Genomic DNA, 21,064 nt, shown 5'->3' with positions numbered 1-21,064 from the left:
AAAAGATCTCAAAACGGATAGACTCTATCAAAACTTTGCGGACAAAAATGATTAATCGTATCCTGAACTGTGTGAGTCAAGTGAGCGAATGTGCCATCTGCTGGTCGGAAAGGTGACGCACTATTTTCGTCAAACTCCTCAGTAGGCTGTGACGTAAGGCTACCGATTTCTTTTAAAGAGTCCACACTTTCTCTAAGCCACTCCTTTCTTTTTGGAAGAGACTTTAACAGCCGTCCTCGTTATAGTGACACCATCTCAACATAACACAAAACGTGCAGCGCTGCAAGGATACACAATTATGAATACTATAGGGAGCAATGGGAGCGTGCAACAGTATTTCCTGCGTGCAGTTATGAGGTTTTCTTCAGTGTGCAGAGACTGATGAACGCTATCGAGACGCGATCTTACACAACTATCTTTACAATACACAGTCAGATCAACGGACATCGCTCACACATGCAGGTATTGCAGAGCCTCTGAATGTCTCTAAATGACATCATAAAGTTAAAGTTAGACGTATGGAAACAGTCGGTACAATGTGCTGCATGAACGCTACGCTTAAACCGGACAAAATTGAACAGAACTGAGATTTTTTTGCACGAAGAGCGTGGTATTATACGGATAAAAGACCGATTGCTAATTGCGGTCTACTTAAAGTCCATTTTCTTCAGCTCGCATAATGAACTTATGTAGGTAGGCTAATATAAACATTAGTTTACATTCCAGAAACTGATTTTGATAGTAAAGCTTATGTGCTCGAAACACTGTGTCGCGACATTATCTACGCTTCTGCTTTCTGATTCCCAGTCGGGCATCGCCACATCTGAACCCCAAATAATCGGGCCAGTTCTCAAAGTGATGTGACAGCTGAGATGTCACACTTTCTATCGTTTAACGTGAGTCTGTGTGGCAGAAGATGGATGTGGGTGATGCTGTGAAGAGCACCTGTGCATTGCATTCAACATCAACAGGCTCTACAGCCCGCGGGGAATAGAGTTGAGATGAATGCACCGCTTGTAATGCAGCGATGTGAGTTTCGATGAACAATTAGATATATCTAATTCATCAGTAATTGAGTGTTTTGACATTTCTTCATCGGTTGCCGATTAACTTCCCAGTACACCTTGTTTTATGTCATTCCCCGCACTCAGCCGTTTCGCATCTATTTCCCGATTAACCTCGTCGTGTGGAATAACAGATTGAATTGAAGTGAATTGATTGCGTTTAGCTGGACTGAGGATAGAGGAGAGAAATGTGCGGGTTATTGAAGTGCTGGTGACTCAAGTTCCCTTGAGGCAATTTACTTTCGTGTCCATCACCCCCGTGAAATCTGATGCGTGGAGGTGCGACTGGAAGATTGCTGTCGCTATGTGTGATTATCAACCTTCACACATCGCCAGCGTGAGAAAGTTATGTGTCTTCAAAAAAAGGGGGAACGATTAAATTAATGTATTTTGGTTATTGCCTGTTTAAGTGGTAAAACGATATTCTGCGATGTTTGTATTTTTTTATATTTAGGATTTTTTTTTATTCACTTCATAGGTGTTGATTTAGATGAAAACTAACATATTTAAACTTTTATTATTATTATTAATATTATTATTATTTTATTAAATAAAGGTCACATTAAAACTGACTTGGAAACTTTTGACCATACCCTCATCATTTATTTTTTGGTATATTTTTTAAATAAATTGTATAGTTTTAGCCTTGTCCCAGACTTTCAATACTGAAATATGAAAATCCATTATAAACATGCAAACTATTTCATGTTTAAAACTATGGTGAAACTTTACAATCAGGTTGTATTTATTAACATTAGTTGACTACATTAGACAACATATAGCCTACTAACAATAAACAATACTTTTACAGCACTTCTTAACCTTGATTTATATTAATGTCATCATATGTCAATTTTACCATTAAAGCTGTACACGTTAATATTAGCTAATGCATTTTGAACTAATGTGAACTAACAGTGAGCAATAGTACATTTAGAAATTAACATATCATGATTAATAAATACAGTAAAATTACAAAACAAGTTTCAGTACTGTTCATTGCTAGTTCATGATACTTAATCTTAACTAATATAATCTTATTGTAAAGTGTTACCAAAACAATGATAATCTAAACAAAGGGTGCAACATACAGTACATAAACTGAATACTGAAATTATGACTTCTATCAATCTTTAAAAAATTACGACTATACCAAAGGCGTCAAACACATCAAAAATGTTTCTCCTAATAAAGGTTTTTAAAAAGTTAGTGTATACTTGTTCAGTGGCATCCCTTACTTGAAAAGTGATGTTTGAAGAAAACAAAGAGGTCAAGATAAATATCAATATTTTTTATAGGGTGTAATTTCCAATCAAGCTGTAATTTTGCCAAGTTATGTAAAAAGTGTAAATATATATATATATATATATATATATATATATATATATATATATATATATATATATATATATATATATATATTATTTAACTGTTTATATTTAGGATGCATAAAATGTTAGCTGTGAAATTAGCCATAGTAAGACAAAAGAGTTGGTCATTATATATATATATATATATATATATATATACTGTATATATATAAAAAAAAAAAAAACAATGTTAAAAATTTAATTTCCATCACTGTCATTTCCACTATGAAATTTTGTTAAACCCAGTACAGAATTTGAGATATGGTGGAGATGACAGTGTGGTGGGAATTTTCATCACTTGCAGAAAAGATGACAAAATTTAATAAATCTCATGTGATGCATGTACATACACAGTTGGACATTCTAATTAGACAAATGAAATAAATTAGTGAGGGTGTGAAAAATACAACTTTACTTTCTAGAAGTGCTAAAAGTGCCTTAAGTTCAAGAAACACTCATATTGTTTGCAGTATATACTGCTTGAGAGATTTGATTTTGGATCAGCTGGTTTGTAGTTACTTCAGCCTACCTCTCTGACTGGCATTATGCTGTCCCTGTCCATGGTGCTGAACTCTGTACTTTGGCTGTTTTTCAGATGTGACGGTTCTGCTGTTGGTGCACTAGACTCTACCTGTAATTTGCAGATTGTAATGTGAGCTCAGGTGAAGTCTCATCGTTTTATGCTGGAGGAGAGGAGAGAGATGCTACACTCTGCTGCCATGACAACAGGACTTATCTTTGTCACCTGGCTCTTGTATACCAGCGCACGGGGCAATCCCATTGTGTCTGTGCCAGAGGCTGGCGAAAAAGAGCGTTTGGAGCGTGTTCTGACCCAGGCCAAAGAAGGTGCACTGAGCCCAAGTGCAAAGCAAAGTGTGGAGGAGCTTAGTTATCTTGAACTGGATGTTATCAAAGGGGGCAACAGATCCAGTACTGGTAGGACTCGACCCAACTTGAGCCCCTTGAGACGTGGATCCAAAATGCAAGGAAAGCCCCTAGAAGCCTGGGGCGAGCAAGAACCCCTCAAACAAACCGAAGAGGCTCCCACAGATGAGGTGAACATCTCCCTGGATGCTATTGATGAGTATGCATACCCTGATTACAGGGGAAAAGGCTGCATGGATGAGACAGGGTTTGTGTTTGCCATCGGGGAGAAATTTACCCCAGGATCGTCCACCTGTCCCTGCTTGTGTACAGATGAAGGCCCTTTGTGCGCCCAGCCTGAGTGTCCAAAACTTCACCCCCGCTGCTTGCGTGTCGACACGAGCCAGTGCTGCCCACAGTGCAAAGAGAAGAAAAACTACTGTGAATTTCGAGGAAAGATCTACTCATCTCTTGAAGAGTTTAAGGTTAGAGCATTATTAAATACTGTATTATGCAGATGGAAGTGTTAACTTAATTTATTTGATTCTTTTTGTCTGTTGAATGCCAGAGTGACCTTTATTTTATGGCAGGTTATTTGAAGAAGGGTAATCACTGCGTTTACTCTTTGAATCTCTGTTCAATATTAAGTGTAATTGAATTTCTTTGGTCCAGTGGAGATTTCTGACAAGTTGAAGGAATCTAATATGTGCACATCATGTCTTGATTATGTATTGATTCCAGCAGCCCAAAAATGAGTTTTCAAAATTGCACTTTTATTTATTTTTTAATCTTCTTGAGCTTTTCACCTGGGAAATGCTTACAACAGCACAGTTTTTTCTGTTCTTCCTTTTATGATCTAAAAGTGTTATGAGTTCAATTATTATGTGGAACTAATGGTGACAAGTCTTGCATGCAGAACTATAAGATAGAACTAGACAGCCCTTTTTATGTAAGGCCCTATTATGATGCTCTCTAATTTCTCCTTTGGTAAAAAATGTGTCATCACTTTCAGACTGAGCAGCAGGTGCACAAATTATTCCTTTTGAACTGCGTATCTTGCCCCACAGTGTAAACAGAATGCTACTGGTTATTATTATCCTGATTCGATTTTCATTGGTTCCTCCTCTTCCTGTTTCATCCGAGTCCTTGTCCAAAACACCTGAGCTCTATGTCAGTGATATTTATTTTAGCATAAGTCTACATCAATGCTTTACGCAACAGTTGCTAATGACCGAGGTCTGGATTTATTGGTTCTACTCAACTGCACCTAATGCATATGCAGACTGCAAAAGTAACAATTAAACCTTCGGCAGAACAAAATAAGTCCAATATCATATCTATTTAGTCCCATCAGGCTGGCCGCTTAGGGAAAACTGCAGAAAGAATTCTGACTTGCCTTAGTAGAACTATCAGTTTTAGAACCCACCCCCCACAACAATTGAAGGTGACACATTGTCCTCAGTTTTATTTGTTGAGGTTCGTCTTGGGAGATACGGTGTGCAGAAAGTTCTTTTCACAGAATTGTTAATGGCTGAGAAGTCCTTTGTGTTTTGTGCTTGGAGGCAGAGAAAAAGCTTGCTCATAAGTTCAGTATGTGATTTCTGGGACATTTCTAGAGCAGTGTCACACGAATGCTTCAGAAATCCACTTTGTGACAGAAAGGCTAGGAATTTATCATATGCATACAGTTCAGTTCATGTTCATATAATGCAGCATGTTATAGAAAGTGATAGTTCCTTCAAAAATGAAAACCCTCAAAACCTGTATGTTGTTCCAAACTTGTGTGACTGTATGACTTAAAAAAACACTGTAGAGTTTAGTTCGATACACAACCTAATACAGTACATCAACACCAAAAGATATGGGAAGCATATACTCCTCAGTTCTCCCTTTTAAAAGTTGGTAGGCTTATCTGGTATATGGTTAGATGCATTTAATATGCTTTCGTCCCTGCTGTAAGCAATCCTATCAGAACAGACCTGCAGTCGCGAGTTGAGAACCACTGATATATACTGTAAAGAATTTGGAGAAATGTAGGCAGATTTTGATATTCGTCTGTTATGAACGAGCTCGAACATAAGGCACGACTCAAGCTCAAAGTTCCCCATGGACAGAAATTTGGATAGTAAGGAAGGGAGATGAGGGATACCAGAGGATTTGTCTGAATAGATGAGGTGAACCTTGTTCCTCCTTATGATGCGATTGCCGTGATAACACAAACATGCTCTTCCTCTTCCTTTCATTAGGAATGTTATTCTAGACACATGAGTATTTCTGTAACTGCTGATCTCCTGGGATTTTCACGCACAACAGTCTCTAGAATTTACTCCGAATGGTGCCAGAAACAAAAAACATCCAGTGAGCAGCAGTTCTGTGGATGGAAATGCCTTGTTGATGAGAGAGGTCAACAGAGAATGGCCAGACTGGTTTGAACTGACAAAGTCTACGGTAACTCAGATAAACGCTCTGTACAATTGTGGTGAGAAGAATGTAATCTCAGAATGTTATTCTGAGATGCGGACTGGCGTTGCTTTGGTGGCACGAGGGGGACCTACACAATATTAGGCAGGTGGTTTTAATGTTGTGGCTGATCGGCGTATATAAAGAGTAGTTCAGATTTGTTCACTTATTCATTTGTAAATAACTTTTATGCCAGAAGGTGGTTTTATGTTTTGAGTCATTAAACCATTGACAAAGCACAGAGACCTTCACGACCGAAACAAGTCTAATTATACTTTATTCAAATCAGCGTGTCTACTAAGAGACTTTATCCGTGTTTAAATATCATACACAGTTTCCCCGAAAATGACAACAAAGGCAAAGCATATCATTTTGTGAACTGCTGTACATGACCAACAAGGTATCCAAAAAAGACGACATAGCCTAAAAGTAATAACAGGTTTATACGTCCTGATGTCATTGTAATGTCATTAGTCACTTTTACTATTAATTAATTCAGCCAATTTCTCTCCTTGTAAAATGAGATTACTGAACTAAATGAGCAACATACCACCTCTCCTTGACTTGGTCAAAAGAAGCTGGTTCTTACTCGTTCATGAATTTAATGAGTAAATGGGGCGTATTCCTTCAGTGGGTTAAATCAGTGCTATGCTCTTTTAAAGCTCACACTACAGTGCTATTGGCTCATGCTTTAGTCAGTCTTTACAGGCAAGAGAAGCCACCAAAGTGCCTCGCTCTTCAAACAAATGCAGCATTGTGGCTGCAGCTGTTTAAAACACTTGCATGCTGATTGCAAAGTCACTGATTTTTAAGGGGGCTGAGATTAATTTCAGGGGGGCTGAATGAGGGTGAGTAAATAAAGATAGAATTTTCATTTCTGGGTGAAATATTGCTTTAAAATGACCTGTATGCTTTTTTCATCTTCTGTGGAACACAAAAGAAGAAATTTATGAAGAATCATTACATAGCATAAAAAAGTTATCCATTCTATATATCCATGCAACTCATGCGCTATATTCCAAGTCTTCTGAAGTGCACAAGTTGTTGCTTTCATGGTGCTTTTGCTATTTTTTTCCTTTTGGAGCTCGACAGACGTGGTCGCCATGGACTGGGACTGTTTGTCAAAAGCTGTGTAAAGATTTGACTTCAGTCTCTTTTTTGTGTTCCACTGCAAAAATAACAGCATACTGATTTGTAAGTGAGGGTGAGTAAATAAGGACAGAATTTTCATTTTTGGAAATTATTCCTTTAAAATGGTACATCATCATATAATCTTGGTATTATGGAAGTATCTACAGTGTTTTGAGTGTTTTGTGATGTGTTTGTGGGTTTGTATCTAGGTGTCTCCGTGTGAGAAGTGCCGTTGTGAGCCCAGTGGAGAGGTTCTGTGTTCTGTGTCAGCTTGCCCACAGACAGAGTGTGTTGATCCGGAATACGAGCCTGACCAGTGCTGCCCTGTGTGTAAAAGTGGTAAGTGGTTTGCTTCTTCACTCTCCCTCTCTTTCTCTGTTTCTCTCTATTGTTTCTATCAAACTGCCTTTCACTGAACTGCTGAATCCCTGCTGTTCCCCCTGAAGTTAGAGAGGTAGCTAACAATCAGTTCTGGAAAATGACCTCAGAGACTTCCGTCCACTGCACCCAATTACACCACCATGAAGAAAATTCACAGAATGCATGCACCGTGCAGCAGAATTAGTCTCTTCTTGTATGCATTGCGTGTGCATCCATCTCAATGTTCCATAATGGCCAGTTTACAATCAGTGAGGTAATGCAAACCAGAGGAGATTATATTTGTGTGCAGGCTTTTGCTTAACCTTGTTGCCGAGATACATTATTCAGACTGCAACAGCACTAATGAACCTGCAAAGTTGCTCTGCTTGTTTCCAGGAGGTGAGGTGATTAGCTCAGGCAGGTGTTGCAGTTGCAGGAGGCTTTTATCAGCCCTAGGGCACAGATGATTAAACTTTTACACACAAATGATGTTTTTCTCCATTTGGCTGAAAATAATGAAAAATAAGGTACATAAATGTTCTATCTCATCAAAGCACCCAGCATGCAAAAGAAAGTATTTTCAAAGTGGCTCTTTGTTACACCGTCTGTTTTTACACATGAAAAGTACACTTTTTTGCTCTGATACAAAACCTAATGTGATGCCTACGGAGGCAGTAGGAGGGTGTCCTCCTCTCACCGCATACAGGACATCTTCATTTCAGCCAAAATATGAGACGTCCTGGCTAATACGGGACAGTTGGCAACACTAAACACAATCCAATTATGCCTTTTGATGAGCTGAGTAAAATAAATCTATTTTACCCAATACTTGTGTGTGCTATCTATTTTTATGCTTTTTAAAATATCACACCGTTTGCTTAGCAACATGCTAATTTCAAACTCTGTTTAACAACATAGTCTCATAGAATGAACATTGCTATTTTTGTAAACTGAGTTTTACGTGCAGTGTTCTGCGTTTGTCTGCAGGTTTCTGGTGAAATGATCACTAGAGGCGCTACAATAACTGTGCATTTTTTAAAATGTATTATTCACACAAATAACGACTAAAACAGCTGTTTATGACTTAATAAACACTTATTTTTTGCACTATTTCTCACACACTGCAATGATATTGAAATAATTTTACTATAACGCATCATTTGAAAAACAACATATTTTCCACCCGGTACATGTACACACTTATTCAAGTGAGATCAACTCCTGTGGTAGCTCATCTAATAGAGTATTGCACTTTGGACTCGAAAGGACTGCGGTTCAAGCTCAGCCAAGCACACAAGCTGACACATGACACAAAAGTATCATGGAAGTGACACAAAATGATGTGGTTTCTGCCAAAAATTTTATTGGTTATGTTTAGGTGTTGGTTTAGAGTAAGGATGTTGGTTTTGTTCACTTCTCATTTATCTTTTAGGACACTATCGGTCAGGTAGTGTAAAGTTTTAGGTTAGGGAAGTACGTTTTACTCATTAAAAACTCCATCTAATATTCACCTTAAAAACCTTGTCTGATTATGACAACATTTTACTCACTTTTTGCACCCCCCGCTGGACATTTCACTGGGAAACTGTAGCCAAATGTGTAATAAGGCACGTAGTTTCACACAAATTTAATGACATCAGGCTGCTATTTAAAAAAGTTACTGTGGAGTGGTATTTGTGTGGTTCTTAGAGTCATTGGCTATGTAGAACATTCCAAATCTGTCATTTATGAGGTTCCATGATGGTTAGGATGCTGCCTATATAGTCAGTGTAGGCAGTGAAGCAGCTCACTATATTTAGGAACAGAGCCTTTATCAGCAGGAGTGTTTTGTGAGGAAGAAGAAAAGGAAAGCTGTGACCTCGGGTTAGTGTGTGAGTGTTCTGTGATTAGAACACATTACAATGTCTTGGGAGAAGTTTTCTGAATCAGTGTGGGTTATATAGAGCTGTTTGAGATGCTTTTAGACAGCACGTCCAAGACAGTTGCTTCTTGTGTTCACTTGGATCCTAACGTAATATGGCAATGGCAGCCACGCTGCCTCCTTCAGCAAAACAGAAATAATGACTTGGTAAATGGATCTCTGACATGGCAGCTAAACTCCCCGCGCGCTGTGGGCAATGGGGGAGGGGGTGATTTGGGCCAATTATTATAAAGAGCACACACGTTTTAAATGAATAATCTTGCCATTTTTCAAGATGCTGCCAAGATCCCCTGTTCAGACCTCTCAGTTGGTGTTTAGGTGTGAGATGAAATCCAAGAAACAATAGCGGGCCAGTTTCATCAAGTGCCCTTGCAGCATTAAGACTGAAGTGCTGAATGTAGCATGGAGATTTCAACAAGCTTTACAAATGTTTGTGCACACTCAAGCAGTCAAGCTGTATGGTTTTAAGATGGATCAGAAACATTTATGCTCAACACACAAGATTACAGAGCAGCCGGCTCTGCTGTGCTCGCCAGGTAGTCTGCAATTCGATTTAAACTTCTAATTGGCTGTTTGCGGTTGCTGTGGTTTTGCGCATGTCTCGTGGGGGCGGATCACAGAGAGATGCCAGTGCGATGGGTGGCACCTCTGAGGTTTTCGCTGCAAGTATCTGAGGTACAAAGACTCGAGCACAGATGCAGTGCAAGAAGCAGCCAGATGCTCTGACCTCCTGAGATTTGCACTCTTCAAAAGTAAGACTTCAAAGCTTCATGCAGTGGCACTGCAGGATGGGTGGCGGGTATGTAAAGCTGTGAAAGCCAGTTCTAATTTAGCCTCTGATGCTGATAATAATCAACTGAGCTCAGACAGTCTAACATACAAACTTAGTGTTTAAAAATGTACCATTGAAACTTTCCAGATCCAACAAACTTTTTGTGCAGTTGTGTTCTCTGATAAAACAGAAGGAGAATGATTATTGAATTGCAGTGTTTGGTAAATCACTCAAAAAGTTATTCTCTACAGATTACTAATTACTTCTCTAAAATTGTAATCAGAATAATCTACTCATTAATTCATGTAAAACATAATCACATTTTGAATTACTTTAAAGTTACTTTCTAAAAGCCCTACTAACACTTTCACAGAAAAGTTTTTCCAATCAACAAATTCAAAATAATGTCTGTATTTTTGCCTTGTCCGTTGTAACTCCCATCAGCTGTCAAAGCAACATGATTTCACGAGCATGCATAAGTATTTGTACATAAAGTGTGGTTCTGTCACACAAATTTCGCACCAAAATGTACAGTATTGACATATTAATATTACCGGAAGCATAAACCCTTTTAAATTAGAACAACTTTAGAGATGTACAAATGTTTAAGAATCTTATGATGTTTTTTTTTTTTTTTTTTTGTGTTTTTTTTTTATCCCCTTTTCTCCCCAGTTTGGAATGCCCAGTTCCCACTACTTAGTAGGTCCTCATGGTGGCACGGTTACTCACCTCAATCCGGGTGGCGGAGGACAAGTCTCAGTTGCCTCCGCTTCTGAGAAGATCAGTCTGCGCATCTTATCACGTGGCTCGCTGTGCATGACACCACGGAGACTCACAGCATGTGGAGGCTCATTCTGCTCTCCGCGATCCACGCACAACTTACCGCGTGCCCCATTGAGAGCGAGAACCCCTAATCGCAACTATGAGGAAGTTATGCCATGTGACTCTACCATCCCTAGCATCCAGGCCAATTTGGTTGCTTAAGAGACCTGGCTGGAGTCACTCAGCACACCCTGGATTCGAACTCACGACTCCAGGGGTGGTAGTCAGCATCAATACTCGCTGAGCTACTCAGGCCCCCTCTTATGATATTTGTGAATTTGAATTTCTGTTCTGACGAGCAGTCAGAAGATTTGTAAAAACGCTGTACATACGTAAAAATGCTTATGTGTTAGTTACTGTGAATATACTGACATTATTCATTTCAATAACAAACCAAACACATTGAAATGTACGTTCAGATGTTATTGTAATGAACTTCACAGCAGAAGGGAAGGAGAATACAGGGAAGTGGTTTTTTCCAGGCTCAGGTAAGACTTTTAATCGGCCACTTCAGTGTTTACAACTTAACAAACTCATCAGCTTCACAGGCATGTAGTCACTTAAACACATCAGCTTCACAGGTCCATAGTCACTTAAACACATCAGCTTCACACACACAACAGATTAAATGCAACAGCTTCAGGAACACCGCGGCCTTCCTTGTGCCAGACTCTCTCTCTTCGCTCTGGTGGTGGTGTGGCTGCTTATATGCCGCTCTCCCCATGCTCATTGGAATTAGAAACAGGTGTTAAACAATATCTAGCTCAGGTGCAAGCGCCCTTACCGCTCTCTCCGGACGGACGCTTGACCACGCCCTGCTGCCACATATCCCCACCTCCCGACTCAGGCCGGGGAGACATCCGGCCTGTCTACCACTCCCCCCCCCCATTTCTGGAAAGGAAGTCGACAACAGCCCTCTGCGCTCCCGGTCTGTGGACCACCTTGAACTTAAATGGCTGAAGAGCCAGATACCAACGGGTGATCCACGCGTTGGTATCTTTCATGCGGTGGAGCCTTTGGAATGGGGCGTGATCCGAGCAGAGGGTGAAGGCCCGCCCCAACAGGTAGTACCGAAGAGTGAGGACTGCCCATTTGATGGCAAGACACTCCTTTTCTATGGTGCTGTACATAGTCTCCCTCAGCGAGAGCTTGCGGCTAATGTACAGCACCGGGCGCTCCTCCCCCTCCACCACCTGCAAGAGCATGGCCCCCAGCCCTCTGTCTGAAGCGTCTGTCTGCAAGACAAAAGGGAGAGAGAAATCGGGTGAATGTAAAAGTGGTCCCCCGCAAAGTGCGGCTTTAACCTGCGTGAACGCCTGTTGACACTGCTCCATCCACTGGACCAGATCTGGAGCTCCCTTTTTAGTGAGATCAGTCAGCGGGCTTGTGACATCCGAATAATTAGGCACGAATCTCCTATAATAGCCAGCCAGCCCCAGGAACTGTCTCACCCCCTTTTTGGTCTTAGGCCTCGGGCAGGTCGCAATCTCCGCAGTCTTGTCAATTTGGGGACCACCTGCCTGTGGCCCAAGTGGAACCCCAGATACCGTACCTCCACCCGCCCAATCGCGCACTTTTTGGGGTTTGCTGTGAGTCCCGCTCGTCGCAGCGATCTCAGAACTGCCCTCAGATGCTGCATGTGCCGCTGCCAATCATTACTGTAAATGATGATGTCATCTAAATAAGCAGCGGCGTACACCGAATGCAGTCTGAGGATTCGGTCCATGAGATGCTGAAATGTAGCTGGGGTCCCAAACAAACCGAACGGAAGTGTCACAAATTGGTGTAATCCAAATGGTGTGGAGAAGGCTGTTTTTTCATGGAAAGTTGGTGTCAAGGGGATCTGCCAATAACCCTTTGTCAAATCCAGTGTCAAATAAAATCGAGCAGTGCCCAACCGATCGAGCAACTCATCAACACGAGGCATTGGGAATGCGTCAAATTTAGACACCGCGTTGACTTTTCTATAATCCACACAGAACCGTACAGACCCGTCACTCTTAGGAACTAGAACAACTGGGCTGGACCAATTGCTGTGGGATTCCTCTGTTACCCCCATATCGAGCATTGCATCCAATTCTTCCCTGACAATTTTCTTTTTGTGCTCGGGCAATCGGTAGGGACGGCTACGTACCACCACCCCCGGCTCGGTCTCGATGTGGTGCTGGATGAGGTATATAATGACCTGGTAGAGGGGAAAACACGTCTGCAAACTCCTGTTGCAACTTGGCAACCTCTGCGAGTTTATACGGTGAGAGGTGGTCTCCACAAGTGACCGGGGTGAAATTATTGTGTTTTGTATTCACCTCCGGCCCGAGCTCCGCCCTCTCCAGAACTACCGGAGCCAACGTCACAGGGACCGCCTCCCTCCACAATTTCAGGAGGTTGAGGTGATATATTTGAGGTGCACCCCCTCTATCGTTTCGCTTTACCTCATAATCGAGATCCCCCACTCGTCGTGTGACCTCAAAGGGTACTTGCCACTTGGTGAGTAATTTGGAGTTCGATGTGGGGAGTAATACGAGTACCTTATCTCCCGGTGCAAATTCCTGCAGCCGAGTTCCCCTGTCATACAGTCAGCTCTGTCCTTCTTGAGCTTGGAGCAAATTCTCCTGTGTTAGTTGCCCCAAAGTGTGGAGTTTTGCTCTAAGATCAAGAACGTATTGAATTTCATTTTTACTGGTTGAAGGTCCCTCCTCCCAAGCTTTGCATATGACATCAAGCATGCTGCGCGGGTGCCGCCCATACAGCAGCTCGAATGGGGAAAACCCGGTGGAGGCTTGCGGGCCCTCTCGTACTGCGAATAACAGGGGATCGAGCCATTTGTCCCAATTTCTAGCATCCTCGTGCACGAACTTACGAATCATATTTTAAGGGTTTTATTAAATCGCTCCACCAGGCCATCTGTTTGTGGATGGTAAATGCTGGTGCGGATTGATGTAATGCCAAATCATTCGTAAAGCTTGTGTAGTGTCCGTGACATAAAGGTTGTGCCCTGATCGGTGAGGATTTCTCGCGGAATCCCCATCCGGGAGATTATTTTGAAGAGTGCCTTCGCAACACTACATGCTGAGATGCTGCGTAGAGGCACTGCTTCCGGATATCGTGTTGCATAATCCACTAGGACCAATACAAAGTGATGTCTGTGTGCTGACCGCTCTAATGGCCCAATGAGGTCCATTCCAATTCTCTCGAAGTTGACCTCGATCAGCAGAAGGGGGCACAATGGTGCTTTTGGTGTGGCCAGTGGATTCACCAGCTGACATTTGCAGCATGCCGTACACCACCTGCGGACATCGCTGCCTATGCCCGGCCAATAAAAACAGGCTATTAGGCGGTTCAGTGTTTTTGTTTCCCTTAGATGACCCACCATGGGAACACCATTTCCCAACGGCTCTGCGGTATTAAGAGCTGGGTTGTATCTTCCTTTGTTTGAGCATCCTGCGTCACTCTACACAACCGCTCGTTTATAATTGTGAAATAAGGATATGAAAATGCGACATTCGGCTGGAGTTGTTAACCATCCATCACTCTCACTTGGTCAAAGGCGTGCTTGAGAGTTTGTCTCGCAACTGCTCCAAAGGGATTTCGGGAAATACCCTGAGGATGGGAGGGGCTGCAGCCTCTCCCCCCCCACGTCATCCTGACGTGGAGCTGACGAAGACGGCCCCGGCTCCGCCTCCCCTGCCAGAGCATCGCACATTTCACATCTCATTGCTTTTGTGCAGCGGATGGGTGAGGCAGGAACTAACCGCGGCCTCCACTCTATGTTTGTTCCCCGGAATTTAATCACAAGGGTCACCACAGGGTAGTTGTGAATATCCCCATGCACACACTTCACCCTCACCGTTTTAGCTGTGCCCAAAGCCTCATGTTGAACCAAGCATTGGTGGATAGTAGTTTGTTTGCAACCTGTGTCCACCCATGCTTGGTGAGTACCCCCCTTGACTCTTACCGGCATCCGGTATGCTCCGGCCCGATCAGGGGCAGCCTGCGGAGTGTCAGGGATCTGGACGACCGTTCCCAGCTCCATCACAGGGCATTGATCCCAGAAGTGTCCTGGATCCCTGCAACTCCAGCAGACCGGCCCAGGCGCCATGCCTGCACCTGTGTTGGTGGACACTTCCACCTGAGGGTGAGAGCGGTGGGGCACTGTCGATGCTGTGGGTGATGCAAAACCCAGCGCACGGGTAACTGGCTTTGGTGGCGGGACTCCTCGCCTCTGCGGGGCAGGAATGGGCTCTGGGGAGAGAGCAGAGTGAGAGAGAAGAGGGGAGGGGGAAGAGAACTGGGAAAACATAGGGGAAGGGGAGAGAGAGTGGGAGGGCTTTTCAGCCCTCAGGCTCCAGATCGCATGCCGGTCCTCTGCTTGAGCCCAAAGGATCTCGAAGAACCACCGATCTTGATCTTGCCGGAGCTCAAACAGGGATTGTTGGTGGGACTGGTATAGGCCAGTGAGGGATTTGAGGATCTCTACCAACTGGGAGGACTCCATGGGGCGTACTTCCTCCAATTTCAATTCCTGGGTTTCGGCACCAGTGTAACGAACTTCACAGCAGAAGGGAAGGAGATCACAGGGAAGTGGGTTTTTCCAGGCTCTTTTAATCGGCCACTTCAGTGTTTACAACTTCACAAACTCATCAGCTTCACAGGCACGTAGTCACTTAAACACATCAGCTTCACACACACAACAGATTAAACGCAACAGCTTCAGGAACACCGTGGCCTTCCTTGTGCCAGACTCTCTCTCTCCGCTCTGCTGGTGGCGTGGCTGCTTATATGCCGCTCTCCCCATGCACACTAGAATTAGAAACAGGTGTTAAACATAATCTAGCTCAGGTGAAAACGCTCTTACTGCTTTCTCTCTCTCCTGACGGATGCTTGACCACGCCCCCGCTGCCACAGTTATGTATACATACAGTATATATACAAATTAGGGATTGCACGACTACAGATTTTTAATAGTCGACTAGTTGAACCCATTAGTCGAGTTAAATTTGACTAGAAGTAACTAGTCGTGATGTCTTTATCAAAGTAGCCTACATTTGAGCCACTTCGTTTTTTTGAGTGTAGATGCACCATTTTATAAATGACGTGGTAAATGACTAGTCGACTTTAGGCTATTTTAGTTGTGGTCGACATGTCTGTGCAACCCCTACGAATACTCATGATATCACCCTGGTCATAGAAACACAAACAGATGTATGTACTTTATGTTTTAAGTGTGTTCTGCATAAATAATATTATTTTAGAAATACGTGTATTGGGGGAGCCACATGACGCCATGCGAAGGGCAGACATGTGAGAGACAGCTCTGTGCACTTTGCTAATTTTTTAAATTATTTTCATGATATAATCCGGTGAAATACACCCAGTTACACATTTAATGTTTGAGGTAAACATGGCAAAGAAGTCAAAATCCTTGGGCTCTGGAGACATTAAAAGACACTTACTGGTTCAAAATGAAAGCCCAGACAGGCCTGTGGACCGGGGACTCGATTTGGATGGCACGGCGGGAGAAGGAATCCAGCGTCAACTGTCAAACATGTCGGTGATGTTGACAAAGGTACTTGCGGGCTTAGAGTATCTCGCTGTAATACGTCGATGGATTGCGGCGATGGAAAAAAAATTCTCTAAGCTAGTCACAAGAGTGACAGATGTTGAAAAATGAATCGATTATTTGGAGGCATCAGAGAGGGAATTATCCGCTAATCCGCCACGACCAAAGTTTATTTGGAACGTGTTCTTGAAAAGCTTGAAGATCTTGAGAATAGAAGCCGCAGGAGTAACGTTCGAATTGTTGGAATTCCTGAGCATGAGGAGGGCAGAGATATGGTGAAATTCCTAGACGAGCTTTTCCCGAGTCTGCTCGACATAACAGGCCACAAGCTAGAAATCGAGCGAGCTCACAGAGTCCCAGCTCACAGATCTGCTGAGGGAGGAAGGATTGATTCTGGCCAAATTTTTTAAATCATCCGATAAAGATCTCGTGTTGCACCAGGCGAGGAGCAAAGGAAAGCTTTCTTGGAAGTATTACAATATTTTCTTGTTCCTGGACTTTGCGAACTCGACAAGAGAGAAACGCGATCGGTTTAAGGAATGCAAGAACCTCTTACATCAGCGGAAGATCGCTTTTGCTCTGATGTTTCCAGCCAGACTAAGAATAAACACCAAGGATGGCAGCAAAGTATTTACATGTCCCAATCAGCCAATGTATTTTATTGAAACAATGGGTGAGTAACCATTGGGTGTTTTTTTGTGAGTGGATTGACTCACTGTACATACTCTGGCTTTCGGAGGAAGCTGGGCATCATTTTTGTTTCTTTTTGCGTTGGCTCCGCCAAGTGGTTGGAGTTTGTTTTATTTTGTGGATTAACACTTTTCCTTAAAGAAACTTTTGCATTGACGGAAGATCAATTTTACAATGAAGTTCCCGGGCAGATTGAGAATAGACAATACGGATGACCGCAAAATATCTACATGCCCACACAAAGGATGTCTTTTATAAAGTTGGCGGACTGTGTAAATCATGGGATATACTTTTATGCGGCCTCTGAGTGAATTGACTCTTGACCATCCGAGGAACCGGGATGCGTGTTTCGTTACCTTTTGTGCTGGTCCCGCCTGGCGGTTGGAGCTTGTTTTGTTAAATAACATTACTTCGGGACAGTTATGGATGAATCTGTCAGTTCCTTGTGCTTATGCCTCCTGTTGGCTGGAGTATGATTTGTGGAGTATTTTTGTGGGACACTGGAAGGATTATGTCATCTGCTGCACTCATCAGCTGGCTCACTGAAGATTCGTTTGTCTGACCGAGGAAACTGAACGGCTTTATATTGGCTGGAATTTGTTTTGTGAAGGAACACACCTTCGAGACAGTTCTGTGAATGAGTCTACACGTTCTTTGTGTTTATTATGCCTATTGGCTGGGGTTTGTTTTACAAAATATTTGATGTTATGTAATTTTGCCTTACAAATTTGTGAGGCAAAATTGAGCAATCTGATGGCAAAGTTGTCGCGGGGGCTCTCGTAGGCGTACATGGACTCTTTGAGTTTAAAGGGATTGATGCCAGATGGCACTGTCGTGCGCGGGGTTAATGCGCATGTTTTTCTTTTTTCTGTTTGTTTTGTTCGGGGGGAAGTTCAGGGTTTTATTGTTGCATTAGTGTTAAAATGTGGTCTCCATAATTTTGTCTTTGGCACACAATTTATTTTTTCTATTATATCAAAATGTCAAATGTTAATATGAGTGTACTATCTCTCTCCACGTGGAATGTGAATGGGTTGGGGCACCGCATAAAAAGAAGAAAGGTTATTTCTTTTCTTAAACGTAAGAAATACGATATAGTGTTTCTTCAAGAAACGCATCTTTCTGGGCGTCATTTCTGAGCGTCATTTCAGCAGGAAGCTGAAAAATTTGGGAAGATATGGGGTGGACATGTTTTCTTTAGTGTTGGCTCAAGTAAGAGCAAGGGAGTCATTATATTGGTAAATAAACATTTACAATTCAAATGTCTCAAACAGATTAAAGATAAATTAGGAAGAGTCATTATTGTTTTAGCAGAAATTCAGGGGCAAAGCCTGATTTTGGCAAATATTTACACACCTAACGCTGATGATCAGGGCTTTTTTATAGATCTTGAAGGGATGTTGCAAGCCGCTGGTACCCCTCATGATATAATTTTGGGAGGAGACTTTAATCGTTTGATGGACTCAGTCCTTGATCATAGTAAAGCAAAAGTGTGTAAGCCACCTAGAGCAACATTGACGCTTTACAGGATGTGTAAAAATCTTGGTCTTACAGATATTTGGAGACTTTTGAACTCATCTGGTAGAGACTATAAATGTTTTTCATCAGTCCATAAGATTTATTCTAGAATAGATTGTTTATATATATACAGGTGCATCTCAATAAATTAGAATGTCATGGAAAAGTTCATTTATTTCAGTAATTCAACTCAAATTGTGAAACTCGTGTATTTAATAAAGTTTAAGTCTTTGGTTCTTTTAATTGTGATGATTTTGGCTCACATTTAACAAAAACCCACCAATTCACTATCTCAAAAAATTAGAATATGGTGACATGCCAATCAGCTAATCAACTCAAAACACCTGCAAAGGTTTCCTGAGCCTTCAAAATGGTCTCTCAGTTTGGTTCACTAGGCTACACAATCATGGGGAAGACTGCTGATCTGACAGATCAATAATTGACACCCTTCACAAGGAGGGTAAACCACAAACATTCATTGCCAAAGAAGCTGGCTGTTCACAGAGTGCTGTATCCAAGCATGTTAACACAGTTGAGTGGAAGGAAAAAGTGTGGAAGAAAAAGATGCACAACCAACCGAGAGAACCGCAGCCTTATGAGGATTGTCAAGCAAAATCGATTCAAGAATTTGGGTGAACTTCACAAGGAATGGACTGAGGCTGGGGTGAAGGCATCAAGAGCCACCACACACAGACGTGTCAAGGAATTTGGCTACAGTTGTCGTATTCCTCTTGTTAAGCCACTCCTGAACCACAGACAACGTCAAAGGCGTCTTACCTGGGCTAAGGAGAAGAAGAACTGGACTGCTGCCCAGTGGTCCAAAGTCCTCTTTCAGATGAGAGCAAGTTTTGTATTTCATTTGGAAACCAAGGTTCTAGAGTCTGGAGGAAGGGTGGAGAAGCTCATAGCCCAAGTTGCTTGAAGTCCAGTGTTAAGTTTCCTGTATAAGTCCGTCATTTCATCTGTTGTTGATTGCTCAATTGGAAACATTTTAGTCTCGGATCACGCCCTGGTGAGTTTAGAGGTGTTGCCAAATATAGAGAAAAAGAAATCATATAGTTGGCGCCTTAATGTATCCCTTTAGCAAAATCCTGATTTCCAACAAATGTTAAAGACTGAAATCAGTGTTTATGTGGAGATCAACTGGTCCTCGGTATCCTCTGTGGGCGTGGCTTGGGAGGCACTTAAGGCGGTTCTTAGGGGTCGGATCATACAGTATGCCTCATTCATCAAAATATCCAAAGCATGAGAACTCGTGGAGTTGGAAGGAAATATTAAAAGTGCAGAGGCAGAGCTGAAGCACTGTATGTCATCTGATGGCCTCAGAGAATTGACCCAATTGAAATATAGATATAATACTATTTTGTCACAGAAAGTGGAGTTTTGGTTATTCAGGGCAAGACAGTCATACTTTGAGTCAGGGGACAAAGCAGGGAAGCTTTTGGCTAGATATATAAAGCAGAGAGAGTCTCTTGCTATAATTTCCTCAGTGAAATCTGCTGGTGGTGAAATTTGTACCTCAGCTATTGATATTAATAATGCCTTTAAAGAGTTCTATCTTGATCTTTATAGTTCCACATCTTCGTCTACTGATGAAGATATTAGAAACTTTGTGGAACCATTAGATCTTCCTAAACTGATGACTGAGCAAAAAAACACTCTTGATTCTGAGATAACCTTGGAGGAGCTTGACGAGGTAATAAAGTCCCTACCTACTGGCAAGGCTCCAGGGTCAGATGGTTTTGCTGCAGAATTTTTTAGATCCTATGCTACAGAACTGGCTCCACTTTTGTTAGAAGTTTATACTGAATCATTAAAGAATGGAAAGATTCCTCCAACCATGACACAAGCCCGGATCAGTCTGATTCTTAAAAAGGACAAAAATCCAAGTGAGTGTAAAAGTTACCATCCAATCTCCCTGATCCAACTAGATGTAAAAATTTTGTCAAACATTTTGGCTAACCGATTAAGTAAAGTTATGACATCTCTTATACATATAGATCAGGTGGGGTTTACTCGGGGCCACAGCTCTTCTGATAACATCAGGCGTCTCATCGATATCATGTGGTCAGTAGTGAATGATCAGTCTCCGGTCGCTGCCATCTCACTTGATGCCGAAAAGGCATTTGATATGGTAGAATGGGATTATCTTTTTAAGATTTTGGAAATGTATGGGTTCGGGAGTACATTTATTGGTTGGTACTTTATAGACACCCTGTAGCAGCGGTACAAACAAATGGATTAATTTCAGATTATTTTACTCTGGATAGGGGCACCCGGCAGGGTTGCCCTCTTTCCCCATTATTGTTCTGTCTTGCCCTGGAACCATTAGCAGCCACGATAAGAAAGGTAGATGATTTTCCAGAGGTGGTTGCAGGAGGTTTGGCGCATAAGCTTCTGCTTTACGTAGATGATATTTTATTATTTGTCTCTGAACCTACTAGATCTATGCCTTGCCTCCACAGAATTATTAATTCCTTTTCCAAGTTCCCAGGATACAAAGTCATTTGGTCTAAATCCGAAGCTTTGGCT

General features: G+C 42.1%; 1 protein-coding gene across 1 annotated transcript in view; it reads left to right on the top strand.

Moving 5' to 3' along the window:
• The first annotated feature begins 266 nt into the window (after positions 1 to 266).
• Positions 267 to 21,064, top strand: part of vwc2 (von Willebrand factor C domain containing 2) — a 34,146-nt gene continuing 13,348 nt past the window's right edge. Inside the window, exons 1-3 of the mRNA XM_051651339.1 lie at positions 267 to 462; positions 3,030 to 3,783; positions 7,099 to 7,228. Coding sequence (XP_051507299.1) covers positions 3,115 to 3,783; positions 7,099 to 7,228 — 799 coding nt within the window. The 5' untranslated portion in view covers positions 267 to 462; positions 3,030 to 3,114. The remainder of the gene's footprint in view (positions 463 to 3,029; positions 3,784 to 7,098; positions 7,229 to 21,064) is intronic.

This window comes from Myxocyprinus asiaticus, chromosome 23 (assembly GCF_019703515.2).
Source record: "Myxocyprinus asiaticus isolate MX2 ecotype Aquarium Trade chromosome 23, UBuf_Myxa_2, whole genome shotgun sequence".
In the NCBI taxonomy this organism is placed as follows: domain Eukaryota; kingdom Metazoa; phylum Chordata; class Actinopteri; order Cypriniformes; family Catostomidae; genus Myxocyprinus; species Myxocyprinus asiaticus.
This window is presented reverse-complemented; position numbering and strand designations above follow the sequence as displayed.